At 44.2% G+C, this 24179-nt stretch overlaps 2 protein-coding genes across 3 annotated transcripts in view; one reads left to right on the forward strand and one right to left on the reverse strand.

The window, feature by feature from the left end:
• The window catches only part of ppp2r2bb (protein phosphatase 2, regulatory subunit B, beta b), a 63876-nt gene extending 57623 nt beyond the window's left edge, over positions 1-6253 (forward strand). For both annotated transcript variants that reach the window (XM_030793545.1, XM_030793546.1), the window contains exons 5-9: positions 1438-1615; positions 2709-2873; positions 3670-3839; positions 5179-5270; positions 5974-6253. In XM_030793545.1, the coding sequence (XP_030649405.1) occupies positions 1438-1615; positions 2709-2873; positions 3670-3839; positions 5179-5270; positions 5974-6253 (885 nt within the window). The remainder of the gene's footprint in view (positions 1-1437; positions 1616-2708; positions 2874-3669; positions 3840-5178; positions 5271-5973) is intronic.
• A 1354-nt stretch (positions 6254-7607) lies between these two features.
• On the reverse strand, positions 7608-23410 carry tcerg1b (transcription elongation regulator 1b (CA150)). Its single transcript, XM_030793781.1, has 20 exons — positions 23364-23410; positions 22428-22653; positions 21555-21698; positions 20460-20724; positions 19774-20031; positions 19085-19285; positions 18730-18836; positions 18261-18349; positions 17677-17837; positions 17370-17445; positions 16186-16321; positions 14667-14756; positions 14335-14453; positions 13842-13992; positions 11627-11791; positions 10741-10923; positions 9620-9799; positions 9196-9279; positions 8987-9087; positions 7608-8247 (listed from the first exon to the last, which is right to left on the reverse strand). Exons 1-20 carry the CDS (start codon positions 23408-23410, stop codon positions 8046-8048), a joined length of 2985 nt encoding a protein of 994 aa, XP_030649641.1. The 3' UTR covers positions 7608-8045.
• Between the last annotated feature and the right edge of the window lie 769 nt (positions 23411-24179).

The following is a 24179-nucleotide window of genomic DNA, read 5'->3' on the forward strand; positions in this document are numbered from 1 at the left end:
CCCCTGTCTCTCTCTCTCTCGCTCACACACACACACACACACACACACACACACCCTCACTGCGTCCCCATGTGTTTGGTGGTAATGAGCTGCCCAGCTCAGCAGTCACTCCTGTCAGTTTTTTTTTTTGTTGTTGTTGTTGTTTTTTTTTGTTTTTTTTGGAGAAAGGAGTGTGACAAGACCAGTGTTTGTTGCTCTGTAGAGCCAAGCACAGCACAGCCTGCCTGTCTCACTGTTAGAGAAGAACCATAAAGCACAGCACAGCCTGCCTGTCTCACTGTTAGAGAAGAACCATGAAGCACGGGGGGGGGGGGGGCGCACATAGCTCCCTCCTCTCTCTCTCTCTCTCTCTCTCTCTCTCTCTCTCTCTCTCTCTCTCTCTCTCTGGCATGGTACAGCTCCTGCAGCGTGGCACAGGTCAGGGGGCTGTGTTCGAGATTTGTCATCGTTAAAAACAGACAGTCCTGTCACAGACCTGGGCCTCCTGTTACAGACCTTCTCTGTAGGAACTCTTTATTCACACTGACGTGTAATACAGTCATCCACCACGGTACAGGAACTGCCCTGACTCCACACAGAAAGGTGTATGTTGTGTAGTTCCTTTATGTGCGCAATTAAAGGCGATATCTCATGATATTTAGTACTAAAACATTTAATGGCATTGTAAATTAACAGTAATTTCAATCATTTCAGTAATTTTTTAATATATTTTTAAACAGCATTATGATTTGATGCATTTCAAATTTCATTTCAATCTTTTTTTTCCAGTAGAGGGGTCACATGGGTGAAACCTCTTGAAGACCGTGTTACGTTGAGAATAAGAATAATAGTTTTATTTTTTTAGTCGTCTACATTGTAGCCGTGTGCTTTTTCTTGAGAAAGCCAAAGAAAACTGAATGAAGAACAAGTACAGTTCACTGTCCGACTCAGCCCAAACAATGTGCCTGTTTTTCACAGCATTGACTTCCTGTCATTTAGAGCTGATTTAAAAGGACTTCAGCCGGCTCCTGAAGCTCTTCATGATGTAGCCCAGCATGCTCCAGTATCATTCAGATGGAGCAAGAGACAAGTGTTAGTTCTATGGCATTGAGTTTTGAGGTACTGAGTTGGTCTGTAATGCTTGGAGGTGCTGAGTTTGTAACATTTTGAGGTACTGAGTTTGTCTGTAACAATTTGATGAGTTTGTAACAATCTTTTTTTTTTAATGTTGTTTATTTTAATGTTCCATCCGAAGGTTGATCTTTATGCTGTGAAGAAATGCTATGGAAAGACTCCAACATAGCATTTACATGTTCATCCTGTTACTTGTCCCATAAGTTTACCTGACTTCATTCTCTCCTTCTCTCCTTCTCTCTCTCTCTCTCTCTCTCTCTCTCTCTCCCTCTCTCTCTCTCTCTCTCTCTCTTCCATTTGTCTTTTCTCACCCTCTCTCCCCAGGTGCCTGTCTTAAGGCCTATGGACTTGATGGTGGAGGCAACACCACGTCGCATTTTCTCCAACGCTCACACCTACCACATCAACTCCATCTCTGTCAACAGCGACTATGAGACCTACATGTCCACAGACGACCTGAGGATCAACCTGTGGAACCTGGAGATCACCAACAGGAGCTTTAGTATCCTTTCACCTCCTCGCGCCTCCCAACACCTCCTCATATTGCCTTTCACCTCCAACACCTCCTTTCACCTCCTAAGTTCTCCTCCTGACTCTGCACATGTCCTCACAACTCCTGCCATCTCCCTTTTCCTCCTCACAAGTCCTGTGACCTCCTTCACAACCCCCCTTTCATCTCCTAACACCTCTCACCTCCTCGTGCCTCCCCACTCCTCACATCTCCTTTCACTTCCTCACACCTCCTCTCACCTCCTCACAAGTCATTTCAACACTCATTTCATTGCATCTTTCGTGCAAGCAACTTAAACCCCAATATGCCACCTGTTCTGTGTGTCTGGTTCAGTTAAACACACTCAGTGATTCTGGAATAATGTCAGAATTTCCCTTCTGAGTAAACTGAGATTTTACCTGAGTGTAAATTTAGTATTGAGCACTGTGACGGTTTGATTTCCTGCCCGTTTCTTTGCCTGCTTCTCAGAAGAATCAAAGGGCTTAGTCTTACACAGGCAAGCCGCTCTTGCCCATCGTTATTGATTTCCTCTGCCCTGAAGGCCAGAAATAGGAAAATCTAGTGGACTGGAATAGCTGAGGCCCTGGGGACTGGCGCTGAACCTCTTTATTGACCGGATCCCCTGACACGGGCTCCATCAGGAGAAAGACGCTGATCTATGGGTCCTTCACTACTCCTGGTGATGAGTAATCTGTCTGTGCTGTCTGTTAAGGGACAGATCCAGGCCCCTGGTCACTAACAGTCTGCTGTTTCACAGTCTTCTGTTTCAACTCTCATGATTCTCAGTGTCTCTCATCGACAAAATAGGAAACATATACGATTCCTCCTCATTAAGCTAAATCCACCGACAAGTTACTTTTGTAATGCTTGGGTCGAAATACACTGTTTTTTTCTTTCTTTCTTATTCTTTTAATATTGCAAACCCTTCTAACAAAGCGGTTGACTTGATCTCATAACTGATAACACAGAGGCTTGAATCTTTTGGATTTTGCCTGTATGAACGTGCGAATTTGACAGGGGTCTAAGAGCTTTGATGTTTTCGTTTCTGCTGGTTGCTGTTGGCCTTTATCCTCACCCCGTTCAGACATTGTTGACATAAAACCGGCCAACATGGAGGAGCTGACGGAGGTGATCACGGCGGCCGAGTTCCACCCAAACCAGTGCAACACGTTTGTCTACAGCAGCAGTAAGGGCTCCGTCCGCCTGTGTGACATGAGGGCCTCCGCTCTGTGTGACAACCACTCCAAGTGTACGTTCGATTATTTCTCTTTTTCTCTACCCCCCCCAGTCACTCACTCTCTGTCTCTTTCTTTCAGTAGTTTAGAGTCTACTTGCTTTCTCTATATTCGTTGGGGTGTCAGGTCATTTGTATTTTAATTTATTCATTAAACTAAAGATTAAATTAAATCATACCTGCAGTAGTGTTTGAATGGTTAGGATAGATCTACACGACAAACATTACTGTAGTATGATTATGTATCGTAATTATTCTGTGTATGTACAATAACCCCCAAAATTACGGATGCTCTTAAAGAGAGGATTACATAGCATTTAAATAATTTAGCTCTGTCAGATACAGTCTAATTTCCCAAACAGCTCTCCTGCCAAAGACAATGAACAAAACCTGAACTCAAGTCTATGACGTTTCATGAGAACAAAGAGGAGAAAACATCTTTAAGGCTGTGTTTCAGATGAGGCAGACTGTCTAAGGGGCAGGAAAGTAATGTCTTGTAAGGAACGAAGGAACATTTACATGTGAGACAGAAGAATGCTAAACCCCACTCAGTTCAGTGAAGGTTTTAGATCCTCCTGCAGTGGTTTTACCCTCCGTGTTTTCAGTGTTTTTACCCTCTGTGTTTTCAGTGGTTTTACCCTCCGTGTTTTCAGTGGTTTTACCCTCTGTGTTTTCAGTGGTTTTACCCTCTGTGTTTTCGGTGGTTGCACTGAGAGTCCTAAAATGCCCTCTCCTTCGGTCGACATGCTCTCGGGCTTAGCCGTGGACGTGCTGCTAATTTTAGCGTGAACTCTGTCCTTTGTCTCCCCAGTCTTCGAAGAGCCGGAGGACCCCAATAACCGCTCCTTCTTCTCCGAAATCATCTCCTCCATTTCGGACGTCAAGTTCAGCCACAGCGGCCGATACCTGATGACCCGCGACTATCTCACCGTGAAGGTTTGGGACATGAACATGGAGAGCAAACCTCTGGAAACGTATCAGGTACTTCTCCACGCTCGACATTCCAAACCCCCACGCAGACAAATGGGAACATATTAAATACCATTACTCAACAAAACACGTCACCTGACCAGAGATAAACTACAGATTCACTAGGGGCCGCACCACATAAATCTTCTTATTTGACAGAAAACAAATCGAGGATGTAGTTAAAAAAAAAAAAAAAAAGCTCCCCTATCAAGACAAAATGAGTGTACACCAAACAGTCTGTCCCATTCAAATATATACCCAGCTGACATTAAAGGAGAGCCATGCCAAGTCTTTTTCATTCAGACTCCATCCACAATATGACAGATTCCAGACCTACCAGATGCTAGTGTCTCTGAGAGACCTGGGAACTTGCCAAGTATCATCCTTCATCCAAATATATGGTGTATAAAGACAAATACATACCCAAGAGGAACTTTTATTTATTTTTTTTACCAAGCACAATGGTGTATCCCATCAAAACAAGTTTTTCCCCTGGGAATAAACACAGACCTTCAAAACACGGCTCCCTCTTCAAACACGTGCACTGCTGAGATAAACACGGGATCCGGTTGTCTCCCACAGGACCAGAGAACAGTGAGAAACACTAAGATAGAAACACAACCTTAGTTCTGCTTAGTTTTGTTTTTTCTAAAACCAAAGGTTCTGAGTAGAGGCCATGTATGCTGAGCCTGTCTGAACTGTGTTTGTATGCTCTAGGCGTGTGCCGACTCCGCGTGAACTGAAATTAGATGAGTGAAGGAAGCAGTCGTTCGTCACTGCTATATTCTGGTGAAAAATCGATGATCCTGTTCTTTTTGAGAAAAATGAAACAGTAATGCCTAAACATGTAACTGACCTCTCAAGACGTGTCACTTTTCAACTCATGATGAACCATCTAACATGTCATGTCACTCAACCAATGATACGTTTTTTCAATTTAGTCTATTTACTCCATATGGATGAAATGTACATTCTGGAATAAGTAGATCCTAATCCTTTTGAGGTGAAATCATGAGTGCAACATGAAGACATGGTGAGACCATGGATGGATGGATGGATGGATGGATGGATGGATGGATGGACGGATGAATGGATGAATGGATGGATGGATGATCAAAGCTGCATAAATACATGTGAACATCAGCTTTGATTTTCAGGTCTCCTTTTAAAACCCTCTGAATTCTTCAGACCATTCCACAGATACACCTCTTTCGTTTTCATGAAAACATCCACCGTTGGGCATTTCTCTAGAAGTCTCAAAGAATATGATGGTGTGCTTTGCTATGAGGTAATGTTGGGTCTTTGGCCATGCCAAACTGATTGGTTTTGTTTTCTTACTTTCTGGGAACAGGTCCATGACTATTTGAGAAGTAAGCTGTGCTCTCTATATGAGAATGACTGCATCTTTGACAAGTTCGAATGCGTTTGGAATGGATCGGACAGGTCAGTCTACAAACCCTCCCGCTATGCTAATCCACGTTAGCGTATTATTTCTGCTCATCTTAGCGGACAGTCTTTTCAGTGAAAACCGTGACAGGCCGTTGTGATGTCCCATGCACATGGTTGTATATATAACCACTAAGACCATATATTGGTTGTTGAAAAAATGAATCTCACAGTACTATAGTCTGCAACAGTGATTCTTAACTCCAGTCCTGGGGGTCCACTGTCCTGCATGTCTTTGTTTTAACTCAGGACTGACACACCAGATTCCACTGATCAGTTAATCATCAAGCCCTTGATCAACTCAATTAACTGTGATAATGAAGAGTTAAAACAAAGATGTGCAGGACAATGGGCCCCCAGGATTGGAGCTGAGAATCACTGGTCTATAAGGTCCAAAACCTAAGGATTATCTAGTGTCAGAGTATTGGTTGCTCGGTTGAGTTTGAACAGCAGGGCCAGTGGTGCAATGGATAATGCATCTGACTACAGATTAGAAGATTCTAGATTCAACTCTTGGCAGGCTCAAAAACTTTCTTATGCTTATACTGTTCTGTGTGCACTGACTTCTATGATGTAGATTTCGCCACCTTCCTTATACGACTGGCACTACCTAGCACATGTTGCTGAGGGTACTTGATAGTTTTATCATTTGTGCATGTATCACAAGTTGTGTTTTTTTTTTCTTTTTTTTCCTCCACAGCGTGCTAATGACCGGCTCTTACAACAACTTCTTCCGCATGTTCGACCGTAACACCAAACGCGACGTCACCCTGGAAGCCTCCCGCGAAAACAGCAAGCCGCGGGCCATCCTCAAACCGCGCAAGGTGTGCGTGGGTGGCAAACGGCGTAAGGATGAGATCAGTGTGGACAGCTTGGACTTCAGCAAGAAGATCCTCCACACTGCCTGGCACCCCTCGGAGAACATCATCGCCGTGGCCGCGACCAACAACCTCTACATATTCCAGGACAAGGTCAACTAGCCCTGGCTGTGCTCCTAAACCCCCACCCCCCCTTCCATTTTCCACCGACTACCCAACCGGACGCAGTGTGTTTTTCACCTGGAGAGAGAGAGAGAGAGAGACACACACACACACGAGGTGGTTAGAGGTCGGATTTGCAGGCAGGTGGTTGCGTTTTGAAGGTGGATGGAACATGTTGATGCTTTTTTTCTTTTTTTTTTTTTTTTTTGGGTTTATTTCTGGCAAAAGAAAAGAAAAGAAAAAACAAAACAGCTGGACCCTCGGGCCAAACCTGATGCACTGTACATTGAGGATTGTGATTCAAACGTGGGGATGAAGCTGAGACTGCAGTTGCTGCCTGCTACTTTTCGTTTCAGTTTTTAATCTTTCTTCAGTACTCTCCCTCGCTGTAGGTTTTTTTCTCTCTTCTTTTATTTCGCTGGATATCCACGGCAATACAGAGACGATTCCGTTTCGGTCGGTTTTTACAGAACCAGAGAGAGGAATTGTTTGGAACGGATCTGACAGCAAGCGATGCCACCAGCTGGTTCTCTCTGGAATTATGATGATGATGATGATGATGATGAAGACTGAATGTGTAGCTGCCTCAGGGCTAGTTGTGGTCTTGAGGCATCCATGAAGCCCTCCTCTCCTTTCAGCTGTTAACTTTCATTAAGTTATTACTTTATTTATTTACCCCTTTAATTTCATGAGCGCGTGTACTGACTCAGACCCACGCGGAGGGCTGCTCAATGCTTAAAGATAGGACCGGTTTGAGCAAAAAAAAAAAAAAAAAATGTAGCATTGTTCCTGCTTTTGTTCTAATTTTCTAAATAAAATTTTTAAAAATGTAATAAAAATCATGAGAAACCAAAATTCTTATTTTGTAAAAATGGAAAATAATGCAAGTACAAAATGTTGGCTTAGCAATCAGTACTGAAGTGGAAGGACTGTTAAATGTGTGTAATAGACTACGTTTGCATGTTAAAAAAAAAAAATGGTGTTTTAGAAAACAGATTTACAAAAACGTACCAGTTCAAATCCAATCAGAAGTATCTTTTGCCCACTGATGGAAATGTGACGTCTTTCTTTGTCAGTCACTTTGGAAAATGTGCAGATAATTGGAGCAGGGTGTTTTTGACTGTGTACAAACACTGGGCTCAAGTTATGAATTGAAATGATATTTGAAAAAGAAAGAAAGAAAACAAAAAAAAACCCCAGACACATGGGTCCTGGGGGACATTGGTACTGCGATGCATTGTTTTGAAGTGGTGCAAAACGTTGAAGGACTAAATGCTTCTCTTTCTTTCCTTTTTGTTTTTGTTTTTTTTTAATAAAAATCCAAATGCAAGGTTGTAAAAAAAAAACCCCACAGTTTAGTGCTGCTTTTATTGTTAGGAAACATGTACAGGGACATGATAACAAGTCAAAAATCAAACCATTTTCAGAAACGTTCACATTCAAACCACATACAGTGCCCATCATCAGCAGTGACTCATCCTCATCCCCACTAAGGCCTTGGGGTCATGTCAGCAGCCTAACATGAGTTTACAAATATAAAAAGGCATCCGTTTCCAAGGCAACGACCGCGCCACGCATGCATCTACATCAACCCTCTGCCTGGAGGTCAGATGTCAAAGTTCATATCACATGTCACACACCTGAGGACAGAAACCCTAGCGCAGTCTTTTAATAAATACTGTAGAGATTGGAGAGGGGACTGCGGGGGTCGCTAATACTGTGTGAAGATGGCGTGTGAGGGGAAAGACACACACTTCCGTCCGTCCGCCCGGAGAGACTGTGAGCACCTCCCTCACTTCGTGGAGCGTCGGGTGGGTTCGGACGCGGTGGGGGGAGGCGGGGGCCCCCGTCGGTCCAGGTCCTCGATGTAAAAGGTGACGAGCTTACGTCGCTCCTCGGGAACGCAGTCCAGCACCAAGTAGCGTTTGTCGTTCTGGAGGACTCGCTCGATGTCCTTCAGGTGCTGGTCTGACTCCTGGATCAGCTTCCGTGACCTAGAGGTTTTTTCACCCATGTAACATGAGAGATGAAGGGGGGAAAAAAAGAGTCTATGTTAAGCTCATTCTGACATCAGAGAAGATGACCGAGATAAAAATGACTCCGAGAAAGATGATGCCATGCAAGATGATGTCGCTATTCTTACTCACAAGAGTTAAAAAGAGAAGACACAGTGCTGAAGTCAGTATGAGAATGTGAAACTACAGTTTCTATGCTTAGCCTAAGAGTGATGTCATAATGGATGACATCATAAGAGTTAAAAAAAAAAAAGAAGACACAGTGCTGAAGTCAGTATGAGAATGTGAAACTATAGAGTTTCTATGTTTCCCCTAGAGTGACCTCATACTGGATGACATCATAAAACTATCATGTAAAAAAGACTTAAGGAAGCCAGTAATAGTGTACTATGACATCATAAAGGGGCTTGGTCATGTGTTTACTTGTGACCATGTCATTCTGTTGTTCAGGATGAACAGGGGAAAGCTGTCTGTGTTGTGCTCTGGTCTGGCATTAGTAAGGGGAAAAGTGCCATTTGTGAATATCATCAACCACTTCTTTATGGAAAAGATTAAACCTACTCTCATCTTTCACAACGTACAAATTATGAGTCAAATATTTAAAAGTCCACATTTTTTCAGTTATCTAAAAAAAGATAAATAAAGGCAATTAAGAGGAAAAGTGAGGACAAAAAAAAAAGAAAAAAAGAAAACAAAAGGCCAAAGTATCTCGTCTCACCTGTACGTGATAAACTTGGTCTCTTTGAGAAGAGTTCTGAAGTCTGCTTTGGCTGTGATGTACTTATCCTTGATGTAGTCCTCAAACGCCCGCTGTTTCTTCTGTAAGGACACACACACACACCAACACACACAATAATGAGGGACTGACTTAAGTCTCTGATAAGGAGACTCTCGTGACTGTGAAACGCGGTGGACGAGGGAACGTACGCGGTCGCTGCTGGAGAACTTGATGCTGCGCGGGTCGTCCTTAATGAGCTTCTTCACCTCCTTCCACGTAGTGGTCAGAGTTATCTGTGAGAGAAGACACACTGCACATCAGACTGCCCCAGAGACAGGAACACAGGTTTAACACTTCTGTTCTCCACAGAAAAACACTGCCACCTTCAGGCTGGGAAGTGATCTCAGAATTCATTCATATAAATAAAAACAGGTTGACAGGTTTGGAACTAATCCACTCAATTCACTCAAGTCTTGTTTTTTTTTCAGATTTACTCATAGCCCGTTGACAAACATTTTCTTCCCTTCCGTTATCTCACGGTTTTACCGAAGCACAGAGTTTTCAGACGTGGAAAGAGCAGGCGTGACACGGGAGGAGGGGGGGGGGGAAGGTGTTGCGTAACGTCTGTCTTACCGAGGTGGTCTCGTCCAGTAGCTGTCTGAACTGTTCTTTCTTGCGTTTAGTGAGGGCCTCCACGTGCTCCTCGAAAAGCTTCTCCTTCTCGTGACGCTCCAGCAACGCCGCCGACTCCCACCGGTGGTCCTTACGCAGGGACCGCCGCGTGTCCGACCAGGTTGCGTCCGTAGACCGCACCTACACACACACGTTTATCAGTACACTGGTCCTCACGGTCATTACATTACAAATATCAAAACATAACCATGTTACACATAACCGTGGGGGAAAAACTGGTGATTTCTATTCAGTTAATATAAATATTGAATATCGTCACTGGTTCTCAAGGCCAGCTTTAGAAGAGCACATTTTTTTGCTTGGTATTAACCAGTATGAGTAAGTCTGGTGAGTCTCCTTGTCTGGAGTAGAGAAAGACTAAATCAGCTCACAGAAGGAGGACTGAAGGTGGACTGAGTCCAGTGGGAGGGGTTTGCAGTGTGGTTGTACTGGTGTGTGGTTGTATTGACCATGTCAGAGAGAAGAGCTTTAAAGTGTTGGAGGACTAAAGGGGTTTGCTGTGTGGTTGTACTGCGGTGTGTGGTTGTACTGCGGTGTGTGGTTGTACTGCGGTGTGTGGTTGTATTGACCATGTCAGAGAGAAGAGCTTTAAAGTGTTGGAGGACTAAAGGGGTTTGCTGTGTGGTTGTACTGCGGTGTGTGGTTGTACTGCGGTGTGTGGTTGTACTGACCATGTCAGAGAGAAGAGCTTTAAAGTGTTGGAGGATTAAAGGGGTTTGCTGTGTGGTTGTACTGCGGTGTGTGGTTGTACTGCGGTGTGTGGTTGTATTGACCATGTCAGAGAGAAGAGCTTTAAAGCGTTGGAGGACTAAAGGGGTTTGCTGTGTGGTTGTACTGCGGTGTGTGGTTGTATTGACCATGTCAGAGAGAAGAGCTCTAAAGCGTTGGAGGACTAAAGGGGTTTGCTGTGTGGTTGTACTGCGGTGTGTGGTTGTACTGGGGTGTGTGGTTGTATTGACCATGTCAGAGAGAAGAGCTTTAAAGTGTTGGAGGACTAAAGGGGTTTGCTGTGTGGTTGTACTGCGGTGTGTGGTTGTACTGGGGTGTGTGGTTGTATTGACCATGTCAGAGAGAAGAGCTTTAAAGTGTTGCACAGCCTCCTCGCGTTTGTGCTGTTCCCTCTCGCGGTCGATCTCTTTGGTCTGTTCGGAGCGCGCTCTCTGAACCTCCCTCTCTCTCTCGCGCAGGCTGGCCTCAATACGCGCCTGGCGTTCCAGCTCTTTCTCCTTCTCTGAGTCCACACTCTGTCCACACACAGAGAGAGAGAGAGAGAGAGAGAGAGAGAGAGAGAGAGAGAGAGACAGGCAGAGAGGTGAGACGGAGACAACACAAAAAACAGAAAAAGGGTGAGACAGGTAAAGGGCGGGTTGTTTTATAGGGTAAGGTCTGCATACATTTCCAAAAATGAGCACTTTTTTCTCTCTCTCTCTCTCTCTCTCCACACACATAATCACTATTACGAAATAGTGCAGAACAAGGAAAGCCCTAATGTTGGTTTTTTTAATATATCTGAATGATGTTCTGTAAAGCCTTCAACACGACAATGCTCTTTAAAGACTGTGCTTGGTAGAAGAAAAAAAAACCCTCCTAGAAAGAACCTATGTATGAATCAATTCTTCAGTCTTTATCTATATCTCATAATAATAACAGAGCTGTCATACAGTTAAAAAAAGTACTGTGTTACAGACTTACTACAGTTTTTTAAAAAAAAATTTAATTTAGATTTTTCAATTTCAACTGCAGAGGAAGATTATCCAAATCCTCCTTTTTATCTGACACTGAAAATTAGGCATTTATGAGCGTTTTAAATCGAAGCTTTTGTACCGAGAGCAAAAACCATTCCTGACATTTCTGTGAAACAGCTGGACCTTAAAACACCAAGACGCTCACGCCACGTCCACCTTTTCCTTACTGGGGTGTGTATGGGCTGTTGCCGTGGGAACCCACCTTGGCCTGCTTCTCTGCGTATTGTTTGTATAGCTCCTCCCTGCCGGCGGAGCTCTCCACGGCCTTGTACCGGGGATCCGTCTCCAGCCGGTCCTTCACTTTACTCCAGCGCTGCTGCACGTCCACGTGGTGGTCCGACAACAGCTCAAAGAAGTCCTGCTTCACCTGCAGCGGAAAAATCAAAATAAAAATAAAACTAAAACAGCCGCACACACAGTGGTCCGACAACAGCTCAAAGAAGTCCTGCTTCACCTGCAGCGGAAAAATCAAAAATCAAAATCAAAATAAAAATAAAACAGCCGCACACACAGTGGTCCGACAACAGCTCAAAGAAGTCCTGCTTCACCTGCAGCAGAAAAATCAAAAATCAAACTAAAACTAAGAGAGCCGCACACGCAGTGGTCCGACAACAGCTCAAAGAAGTCCTGCTTCACCTGCAGCAGAAAAATCAAAAATAAAACTAAAACTAAGAGAGCCGCACACGCAGTGGTCCGACAACAGCTCAAAGAAGTCCTGCTTCACCTGCAGCAGAAAAATCAAAAATAAAACTAAAACTAAGAGAGCCGCACACGCAGTGGTCCGACAACAGCTCAAAGAAGTCCTGCTTCACCTGCAGCAGAAAAATATAAAAATCAAAATAAAACTAAGAGAGCCGCACACGCAGTGGTCCGACAACAGCTCAAAGAAGTCCTGCTTCACCTGCAGCAGAAAAATCAAAAATAAAACTAAAACTAAAACAGCCGCACACACAGTGGTCCGACAACAGCTCAAAGAAGTCCTGCTTCACCTGCAGCGGAAAAATCAAAATAAAAATAAAACTAAGAGGGCCGCACACGCAGTGGTCCGACAACAGCTCAAAGAAGTCCTGCTTCACCTGCAGCAGAAAAATCAAAAATAAAACTAAAACTAAAACAGCCGCACACACAGTGGTCCGACAACAGCTCAAAGAAGTCCTGCTTCACCTGCAGCAGAAAAATCAAAAATAAAACTAAAACTAAGAGAGCCGCACACGCAGTGGTCCGACAACAGCTCAAAGAAGTCCTGCTTCACCTGCAGCGGAAAAATCAAAAATAAAACTAAAACTAAGAGAGCCGCACACGCAGTGGTCCGACAACAGCTCAAAGAAGTCCTGCTTCACCTGCACCGGAAAAATCAAAAATAAAACTAAAACTAAGAGAGCCGCACACGCAGTGGTCCGACAACAGCTCAAAGAAGTCCTGCTTCACCTGCAGCGGAAAAATCAAAAATCAAACTAAAACTAAGAGAGCAGCACACGCAGTGGTCCGACAACAGCTCAAAGAAGTCCTGCTTCACCTGCAGCAGAAAAATCAAAAATCAAAATCAAAATAAAACTAAGAGAGCCGCACACGCAGTGGTCCGACAACAGCTCAAAGAAGTCCTGCTTCACCTGCAGCAGAAAAATATAAAAATCAAACTAAAACTAAGAGAGCCGCACACGCAGTGGTCCGACAACAGCTCAAAGAAGTCCTGCTTCACCTGCAGCAGAAAAATCAAAAATCAAACTAAAACTAAGAGAGCCGCACACGCAGTGGTCCGACAACAGCTCAAAGAAGTCCTGCTTCACCTGCAGCAGAAAAATCAAAAATAAAACTAAAACTAAGAGAGCCGCACACGCAGTGGTCCGACAACAGCTCAAAGAAGTCCTGCTTCACCTGCAGCGGAAAAATCAAAATAAAAATAAAACTAAGAGGGCCGCACACGCAGTGGTCCGACAACAGCTCAAAGAAGTCCTGCTTCACCTGCAGCAGAAAAATCAAAAAATCAAAATAAAAATCAAAATAAAACAGCCGCACACACAGTGGGGTAACCAGGAGTGTGGAGTACCACTGCGGCACGGATTAATCCGTAACGTGTCATTTGGTTTAATTACTGAGCGCAGAGCTGGTTCAGCTCAGCGTGAAGTCACATAAGTTATGTGGACAACGCGTATCGCCCAAGCTGACGCCTAGACCAGTATTTTCAGAATCATGAATTATATATTTAAACAAGCAAAGACACCACAGACAAGAACAACAACAGCAACAAATACCATATCCATGAACAATTTAAAGCTGAATAGGGTTTGAATGTTTGTCATAAGCCTCACAAACACTTTCACAGTGACCAGATGACAGGATCCAAATGACATCCTGGAGGTGTGTCGATCATCTTTGAGTGACTCTGTGGAAAAGAGCAGGTTGGAGCAGTCTCTCACCTTCTCTCCTCTGTTCTTCGAGTCTTCTTTCTCCTTCTTTCTCAGAGCTGTCATAAACTCTGTGTAGATGGCCTCTCTGTCTTTCATCTTCTCAATGGATTTGAATCGCGCGTCTTTCGCGTGCTTAGCCGCAAACTCACTAAACGTGGTCCTGCAACAGAGAAGACATACACAAAAAAATGTTACGTACACACGAAGTTTAAATGAAATTAGAACTCAAAGGGACTATAATTTAAAATAAAACACAAAATGGGAAATCTCTAAGGATACGTTCGGTATTAGCAGAAAGCATGTTAAATTTCTTAAGACTACTTAGTTCCCCATTGTGAGACGCTCAGAGGGCGCATTTAACTAAATAAATAACGTCGAGTCAAACGTTTGGAGAGGTGGAGCGACAGAGAGAGAGAAAAACGAAAGAGACAGACAGAGTAGAACCATGCTGTGTGCGTGTGTGAGTATGTGTGTCTGCGTTTGTAAAACTTCACGAACTGACCTAGCGTTTAGCTTAGCGTCCTCGATCATCTTTCTGAACTCGTCTTTCGCCTGATTGAGTTTGTTCTTCCTCTCCTTTCGCTCCTCTTCAGCGCGCGTCTTCACGTACTGGTCAAAAACCTACACCAAACCAAAGAAACTTCAGATAACAGCGTCATGAGTGGTGGTCCACCGAGTTAACTGAAGGTCCTTTTTGTAGACGTGACCGCTAGTGTACAATGTCTCTCAAAAACATACAGCATTGACTTCAAAAAATATGTCACTGGATAATCGAAATGGTGGATTATATTTATACTTTCACTTCTCCTTGGTGTATTAAGTGGTGTTTGTCACCTGTTTCCTCTCTTTGGGGTTGAGTAACAGATAACGAGGATCAAACACGATCTTGTGTAGCTCTTTATCCCACGTGGAGAAAGCTGAGACCTGTTGGATTGGACCATTCACACAAGCGTGAGAGGAAATCTAAGGAAAGAACGCCTTTACATCTTATACAAAAACAACAGTCAGTTCAACAATAATGCGAATTTAAACACTTAAAAGTCCAGGCGTAAAATGCGTAGTTTTCCTTCTCTTGACGCTAGCATGGTTCACTCTACCTGCAGGCCCCACTGTGTTTACTGATAACCCCTAAGTCCACAGATGTGGTTCTAGAAATCATTTTATTCCTTTTTCTTTAAAAGACATTTAGCACCAACACACTGTCCCAGAGGACTTTTAACGGGAGGACCCATGGTGCAGGCTTTGGGTGAGACCAAACAGTAGGTCAGAGTGAACCACAGGCAGAGTGACTGACTGTCGCTTTCGACTGACTGAGGAAAAGGGATCCAAGATCCTCTTTCTTCAAATAAAACAATGAAGTGAAGAGAGCGTTACAGCTGGGTATTGATCTCAGCTTTTGAGGGTATGCAGTATCCAACCCTGCTGTAGTCTGCATTCAAACAGTCAAATGAAGCGGATAATGGACAAAACCACGGGCCAATTTGTTTAGTCGGCAGAGATAACTGCCCTGATTAGCTGTGTTAACATTTAAGCATTATTTTCCTTTGCAGAATCACTTTTAACATACTATCGTTGAATCCATCACTTGTGTTAAAATCTGGCTGTTTGAATTTTTGTCTGTAACTTTTGGGCTTAAATTCAAAGGGAGTCAGTTCAGAGAGTCAGAGCTAATGGTATTCCAAAAGAAACACTGACTCGTTTCTGGAGGATAATGAAGTCCTGAAACTTACATCAACCCTCAAAGCCACCAAATTCAGACTGAGATAAGAAAAATGAACGGCTCCAAACAAACAACAAACACCATAACAGGAATTATCATGAGTAAAACTCCAAATATCAGTGTAAACGTTTTATCCTGTGAAATTATGTGCAAATATTATCAGACATGCACTGAAACAAACAAACAAAAAAAAAATGTGACACCTTTTCACAGAAAAGTTACAACATTTCAGAATGAACCTCACACGAAAATACTTCCAAAATTTTATCCCAAAGGGAATATTAACAGCACAATGTAATATTGTAGCTTAAATTTTTTTTAAAAAAGTTAAGGAGGACACATTAAAAGCCAAAATCCTTTAAGTAAAAAGGTCAAAAACGATGCATTACTTTCTAGCAGTACACTTTTCTGATAGGGCTCCATACGGAGCAGGAGCACAGCACAGAGACACAGGAGAGCAGCAGAGAGAAGAGAATCGACCAATAGGAGAGAAGGAAGAGCAACAACAAACAAAAAAAAAAAAGAACAAGTGGGAATGAACTGAAGATTGTACCTTGGCGGGCTTCCACTCAGATTAATGTGTTTAACATTACAGAGCTGGTTAGAGAATTGCGTTGGATTGAAGTGTTTTACCCCTCTCTCTAGCAGCATGTGGCGGAACTGGTTCATCCGCGCCTCCAGGGGCACCACCGCCCGCTCCCTGGCCGCCCGCAGCTCGGCCTCCACGGCCGCGTCTTTCTCAACATCCTCCTCTTTCGCTTCTTCCTTCCTGAGGGAGGGGGAGAAAAAAAAATAAAAGAGGGAAAATGAGAGGGGATAACGAGAAGGTTCTGGAAGGTTTGTGAAGGGGTGAGGTTGGTCTTGAATTGCTTTTTTTTTGTTTGTTTTTTCTCTTCGTAATTTCTACAGAATACATTCACCTGAAGCTTAATTTTTCTGAAGAATTGGATTGCAGGATTTCATTTCTTTGGGGAGGAGAGGAGACAGACTATGTGCGTGTAAAACTTCTATTCAGCTGGGAGAGGGAGCTTTGTCTGATTGGCTAGCTACCTGATGGAACCTTCTGGAACAGTTTTTATAAAATCTTTGACTGGAATCGTTCATTACTGACACTCACTAAGGGAGTTTTCCCTCCTCCCTTCTGTCCTCTCCTCCTCTCTAACCAGAACTACAATCAAATTCACCAAACCAGGTTTTTGGACGTTTTCAAAGTTTCTTTTTTTTTTTCCTGCGTCTTCCAGAAGTTTCACCTCGGTTCCCTAACCTGACGGACTCTTTAAAATGAAAACAAAAAGGTCAAGCAAGGTGGTTACCTTGGAGGCCCATGTTGGCATCACCAGAGTTTAGAAGCGCTCCCTGTATTATAGTCCCCAGTGCAACAGGACCACTGTTTGGGGCAGGGAGAGGCAGGCTTGGAGAGCACTGAATGAAAACATCGACTGATTTGATTTTGGTAACCTGGACAATATGGAGTCACCACTTTTCACAAGACTGAAAAAAAACTAAAGCTAGTACAAATCAGTATGGAGCGCCCCCCTCAGGGGAAATCTATTACTGCATGTAAAGCCCATACATTAATCAAACTCCATATGAACAGTTTGCATTTAGAGAGGGGGGGGGGGGGGGGGGGGGGGTTGGGAGGAAGTTAGCAATTCAGAGGGACAGAATGTATGGTCTGTTTCTCTTTTTTCTTTTAAAAGTAGATTATGTCTTTTCTTTTCTTCTCCCACGGTCAAGGCGGACTAGGGGGCTGGCGTGCTGAGGTCAGTGACCCCGTAACTGCCGCCTGGTTGTGGGGTTCAAGGCAGAGAACTTACTTCCTCCTCTTGGCCTTCACGGGTTCGTCTTCTGTCGCTTCCTCTGTAACCGGCTCCTGTTCCTCTTTACTGACGCCTACTGTAAAATAAATCCAGCGGTTCACTGTTTTCTTGTTTACAAACACATTGTTTACAAAACACTAAATGAGTTTGAATTATTTACTTTATATTTCGGTAGCTTATCCTCTTTCTGTATGTTCATAGACTTGCTCTAGCTCCAGTGTAAATTGAATGGTTCACAGAGAGTGAGAACGCGGGAGAAGCTATGATTGGTTCACTGTGAATACAGCGGCTGAAATGATCTCACCGGGTTTTTTCGTGTCGTCCAGGCCTCTCTTGTGGGGCGGTTCCTGGATGCATTTGTCCACGTCGGCGCGTCCCACCAGCTCCTCAGGCCGGTCCCACATGGAGAGTCGCGTGGTCGGGTTATAGAAGAACACGCGGTCGTCTCCGGTCCACACCACGCACCTACAGAACCAACACACGAGGAAAATTAAACTCACCTTTCCCCCCCTCGAATCCCTGCCCAGAATAAAAAGTAAGTCCAATGAAGTACACACGTTCCCTCACAAAGTGATCAGTTAAGTCTGCGACTATTATTTTAATTACATCTTACTTCTCGTTTTGTCACAGAATACACAGATGGCACGACTGAAAAAAAAAAAAAAAAAAAGACCTTGAAAAAGGGGAGCTAATTCCACAGAACTGAACATTTCACTCTTCTGACACTCTGACAACAGGACGTAAAGACCCACAGAGAGGTCATACGTGGACAGCGCTTGCTCAGAGTCAGCTTTCCACTACAGCCATTAGTTCGTCCTGCTTCAGGCCTGGCTTCAGATGATCGTTTTTAGCCGCGGGTGGCTAGATAAGGTTCTGGAGAGTTCTTACCAGGGAGTTCCAGGAATGGGGTTGGTGGCGACCGGTTTGGCTTTCTGAGCGGCCTTCTCTTCCTCAGACATCACCTCGTCTTTGGGCTCCTCGAGCACAAACAACGAGAGAACACTGAACGACGGGGAACGTACCACAACTCAAAGATATTACAAAAAATCCCGTTACATGACTCTGAAATTTCTCTCGTCTTCTCTGAGAGCTACATATGACAATCTGGACAGGGTTGAGACAATGACTGCGTTCACACCGGTCTACACACACCCAAAAAGGGCCATTTCTTAGCTCCAGTGTGAAGGTTCCTGTGCTAGAGTAGAAGATCAGTTGTCATAGCGATGCTTCTATGTTAACGCTATGACTCCTACGGATGCTTACAGCGTTAACGGTCTTGAAAGACTCAACCATAGACTGGTCCTGTGACTGATCAAACATCTCATCCTAAATGAGAAGGCGCTGAGACTCCACTGACCGGCTGTGTTTCAGCTGCAGTGTCAGCTTTCTGGAACTCGTCCTGCACATCCATGGACTCCAGGTCTTCCGGAGACGACCTCTCTGCGGCTTTCTCCACTTCTTTTTCTGCGTTACGAAAGCAAGAACACCATGATCTCCATTCAGGACAAATCAGAACCTCAAATCAGACACTCCGTGTATGATTCTACGAGTCCGCATCTTAAGGACAGAACGTAGCACCGGAAATCATAAAACAGCTTTGTACAGCTTAGTAAACAAGATGAATATATATGTTGATAATATTAATAATTCAGACTAAACCTGATGCATTTCCATTCATCTGAGAGTCTCTATGGGATCAGACACACTCTGACCTTTCTCCTTTAGCTCCACAGGTTTCTCCCAGGTCGACTCCAGCGTGCGGTTGTTGTAGTAGTACGTTTTCCCATCCACCGTCTTGTACTCAGTCCACTCTGGGAGCGGGAGACCGCCCGCCAGGGCAGCTGGCGTGGTGGCGATGGCCAGCTGAGAATGCATCATGGGAACTAGGGGCGGGGCCACGCCCGGGAGCATGCCTGTGAGTGAACACATGTTATTCTAAAACAGGAAAAAGCACCAGAGCATGTCCAGAGAGAGGAAAACGTTATTCATGCCTGTTACACCTACAGAACGAGACGTAGTAGCTATGAACAAAAGTGTTGAAGCAGGAAAATATTAAATATTAAAAGAATTACTTTTATATAACTCTCTCTCTCTTTCAAATATATATAAATATAAGAATGTATGTATGTATGTATGTATACATACGTACAGCAGAAAAATGGATACTGAGTAACTGGAAAATAATAAAATTATGTATACAATAAGCATATATATTTATTACGTAGATTTCAAAATAGTCAAGTCAACACTGCCATCTACAGGACACCCAATGTTCGGCAACCTGCATTTACACCACGTAACTGAATCTAGAAACTGCTCAGAGAGGAACAGCTCTGTAAACGTTTAAGCATGCGTAACCGGGAGTCGGTGAAAGTGAAAGTGAAAGTGCTGTGTGTTTTACCTGGCAGGGGGATGGGCATGCCTGGCAGGGGCACTCTGAAGGGTGGCACCATGACGGGGGGGAAGGCCTGCACCGCGCCCGGAGGCTGAGCCACCGCGTGGGGCAGGCCCGGCGGCAGGCTCTGGGGGAGCAGCGGGACCGTCTGGACCGCCGTCACGGAGGCCGTCACCGTGGGAACGCTCACCACGGCGACGGGGGTCACGCCCACAGCGGCAGGAGAAGTAGACGCGACGGGCGGCAGCTCTGAGACGGCAGAGGCTGTGGAGACGAGTGAAGGTGGAGGGAGAGTCTTAGTTTCACTGTCCAAGACAAAGTCGTTAACAGAACGCCTAACAAGGCCACTAGAGTACAAAGTCGTTAACATAACGCCTAACAAGGCCACTCGAATACACATTTCTATTGGAATTGTCTCTGATACGGAGCTGAAGACAGTAGCCATTCGGTATATTTTAACATTTTAGGTAAAACTGAATCCTTCTGTCAACACAGTCACAGTAGGTTACTGGGCCACAGTATACTGACTAATCCACCATTTTCATCTCAACCGTGCTCTGTTTTTGTAATTCGTCAAACACTATTTGGAGAACTAAACAAGACCAAAACATGAACACAATACTAGAGGAAGAGTGAAGGGATAATAGTATTGCCATTACAAACACAAACGCACACACACACAGCCTACTCACTGGGCGCTGGCTGGGAAGTGACGGGCACCGTGCCAGTGCCGTGGTCTGGGCTGCCACTGTGGTTGCGGGTGGGCGATGGAGCCTCTGTGGAGACTGGGGCAGGCACAACTGCCGTGGAGCCTGCTCCGGTTGTCCCACCAGCGCCCCCTGCTGGTGGCCCTGCTTGTGCGGTTATCAGAGGAGCAAGCTCTGTCTGCTGGATGAGCTTCACCCCCTCTGGCCTGGTCCACACGGACTCACGGGTTCGTGCATTGTAATAGTAAACCTAACGAGGTGGGGTGGGGGAGAAAAGGTCATGAAATCAGAGATCTGTTCGTGTACATTGAATTGGGTAGAGTAGGATGAGGGGGCAAGAGGGAGTGAAGCATTTGAGTCAGTCCATAATGTGTTTCAATGAAAGGCATGATCCTTAAGGACATATGAAGGCTTATGCTCAAAGCTTATGCAAACACACCTGATTCAACTACACAAAGTTACCCGCAGGGGGCTCTGAATACTGGGGTCTAGTGTATTACAACAACAATAAAGTCCTATATGTGCCTGTCTGGCAATGGCGGACCATCTGTGGTTACATGCAGTTTTCCGGGGAACTGTCGAACATTAAGCTTTTCTCTGGGAGTATGAGAGAGATCAACACCCTATACCTTAATGCTTTAAAGTAGAGGTGCATCAATACCAGTTTTTTAAGACCAATATGAGTACCAAGTATTTAATTTTGGGGGGGGGGGGGGGGGTTTATTATTCGAAACATACAAATGTTTAAGCATCTTCTCTACAAAGCCAGTAGCCAGCTACAAACACTCTGGCTAACTGACAAGAAACATAGCGTATCTAGTTTGGCTGAGTTAACGTAAACATAAGGGGAAGGGTTTTTTTTTTTTCAATAACGAGAAGCATTTCCGCTCTCTCACACGCAAGTCGGTTTCTTCTCTCACTGACAACCTGAGAAGCAGTGCAGACGAGTCGTTCGCCCTCAACGCTGCTAATCACCTGACCAATTTGAAGTGAAACAGAGGGACTCTATTTGTGCATTTGTTTTTCTGAAATGCAAATGAGGACAACACTGGAAAACCCCAGTATGTTCGTTTACCATACCTTTCCCTCAGCCGTGGTGTTCTCCACCCAAATATCCTCTGTGGGTGGGGCTGTGGGGCCCCCACCAGGGGGCATTCCTGGAGGGAATATCATCCCAGGGGGAGGGGGCATGTTTCCTATGGGTGGGGGCATGAAAGGAGGCCGCTGGGTGGGAAAGCATAAGTTCAAACGAACCTGTTAACATGAGAGCTACATCAAAGACCAAATTACTACAAAGACTAAGTGTTTCACATCAGCTCGTGGATATCAATAATTAAAACAAACAAATAAACAAACAAACAAAAAAGATAACTGGGTAAGCTGATGTTGAAAAATTGCAGTGATGGGTAAAGACAAAAAACAGATGGGTACTGAAGCTAATTAGGGGGACCCCAAAAATGTCTCAGCTCTGTATGCGTTCTGCTCATTTGTACAGGCAGCAAATGTGCACCTGTCTGTGTTGAGTTTGTGTAATGCCATCACTCTTACCGCCCTGTGCAATAAAATATTGACCAAAGGGCCAATTCTATTAAACTACTGTCATTTCTGACACAGATTAATGTAGTGACTGCCGGATAACAAAACAAGGACCACCTTAAAACGGGCCACCATTCTACATTTGTATATTCAGCACCGTTATTCTTCATTCATTATCGTTTAGGCCCTTTAAATTCTCACGACATTTTTGTGCCTGTTAGGTAGCTGTCGCTGTAAATTCTGTGTCCTTTCTATTGACGTAAGACATTAAAAAAAAAAAAAAAAAACACGTGCAAACTGTAATGGCCCCGGTCCTTAACATACAGTATTAGCATACAGTACAGTATTAGGTTATTACTTTAATTAGGTCAACAAATACAAAAGCCTGAAGACCGCGAGATTCGTGAAAGCTTTGACATTATATACCTGAATGTGCGGGGGTCCGATTGGTGGAGGCAGAGCTCCGGGTGGAGGTATAGGCGGCATGTTAGGATCAAAAGGTGGACGCCCGAATGGAGGTCGAGGAGGTGGAGGAGGTCCCCTCATCATACCAAATGGTGGAGGCGGAGGTCGGAGCAGCGGTGGGGGACCCCTAGGAGGTGGGGCTGCGCCGCGGAAACGCAAGGTTTGCTGCTGCGCCATTCTGAAACATACGTAACATTCTGTCAATGCTAGCGTGATGTACACGGTTACAGCGATTAAAGATGCATGGAACGTGAACATTTTCAGCAGGGTGTATTTTTGAGAATTTTGTACTGGAGAGGACAGTTACAAAAAGAGAAATGTGCACACTTGTCGAAAACACCCGAGTTTGAACACCAGCAAGTGTTGTTTACTAGTGTCCGAATCAGGCCTACAAACAGAAAGAGCTACGGGCATTTACACGGAATGAATAAACGAAATACAAAGCCAAATTAGCAATATTATCCGGCCTTTAAACGAAAACGAAATGCGAATGATTTAAGAATACATCTACAGCAATTTCTTGCTCTTCAGCATCTACCACTTGTTTCAAAAGATTTAAGTTGTAATCCAATCATTTTTGAAGAATACGGTGTGTAACTGCATGTCAGTTTTACTTCAGTGCGTGCACTCTTGAAAAACAAATTTTCTCTCATATTTTGTAACTGTTTTAATTTAAGCCGACACAAAACTTCAAAATAGCGTCAAACTATGACAATTTAAAAAGCTAACCGAGCTAGCTTACTACATCTGGCCTGCTTGCGTGGCGTTTCTAACAATGACAAACAACATTATGACGAAAACTATCAGCCGTTACAAAGAGTGGTGTCAGCCTGAACAACTGATAAAACGGATTTCTCTCTGCATATTGATTCAAATGTGTGCACTTACTTCTTATCGTTCAATCCAGTGTCTTCACCGTCTGTATGTTCCGCCATCACACAGGAAAAATGAGACGCAAAATATGACGTCGTGCCAGGAAGCCCTCTAAATTCGTGTTTCCTCTTGTTATTGGTTGAAAAAAATGAAAACATTCAAAACATCAGCATCACGAACTACCTGATTGGTTTAGATTGACACTGTTTTTGGGAGGGGGGATTTACCATTCACGAACCTATCACAAAGCCTTATGCGAATTCTTTCAATATTGTGGCTGCTAAAACAAAAGGGAAGAAAACAGAATAAAACAAAACAAATCAAAACATACAAGGTTGGACTGTGGTAAGCGTCAACGATATTAGACTTAGATTAGGGCAAAGTAATTTGTTGTGTTTGTTATGTAGCAAAAGCTGATTATTTACCTGATACCTGAGTATACCATGAGGTAGAAGTACTTTATTGGTCACACACACCAGAGCAGTGAAATGCAGTCTCTGCATTTAACTCATCCTATATAGCAGTGAGCACACACACACACACACACACACACACTAAGAGCTAGGCGCAGTGGGCAGCTGCAGGTGCCCAGGCACCAACTCCAGGTCTTTTTGCCAGTGCCTCGGTCAAGATCACAGGAGTATTAATCCTAGCATGCATGTCTGTGATAGTGAGAGGAAACCGGAGCAAACCCAGCAAAAAAATGCAAACTCCACACAGAAGGGACCTGGCTGGGATTCCAAACTAAGGTCTTCTTGCTGTGAGGCAACGTTGCTAACCACTGAGCCACCGTGAAGCCAATAATCAAAATATGAGTTCAAATTGATGAAT

Source organism: Chanos chanos, chromosome 16 (genome assembly GCF_902362185.1).
Source record: "Chanos chanos chromosome 16, fChaCha1.1, whole genome shotgun sequence".
Taxonomy (NCBI): Eukaryota; Metazoa; Chordata; class Actinopteri; order Gonorynchiformes; family Chanidae; genus Chanos; species Chanos chanos.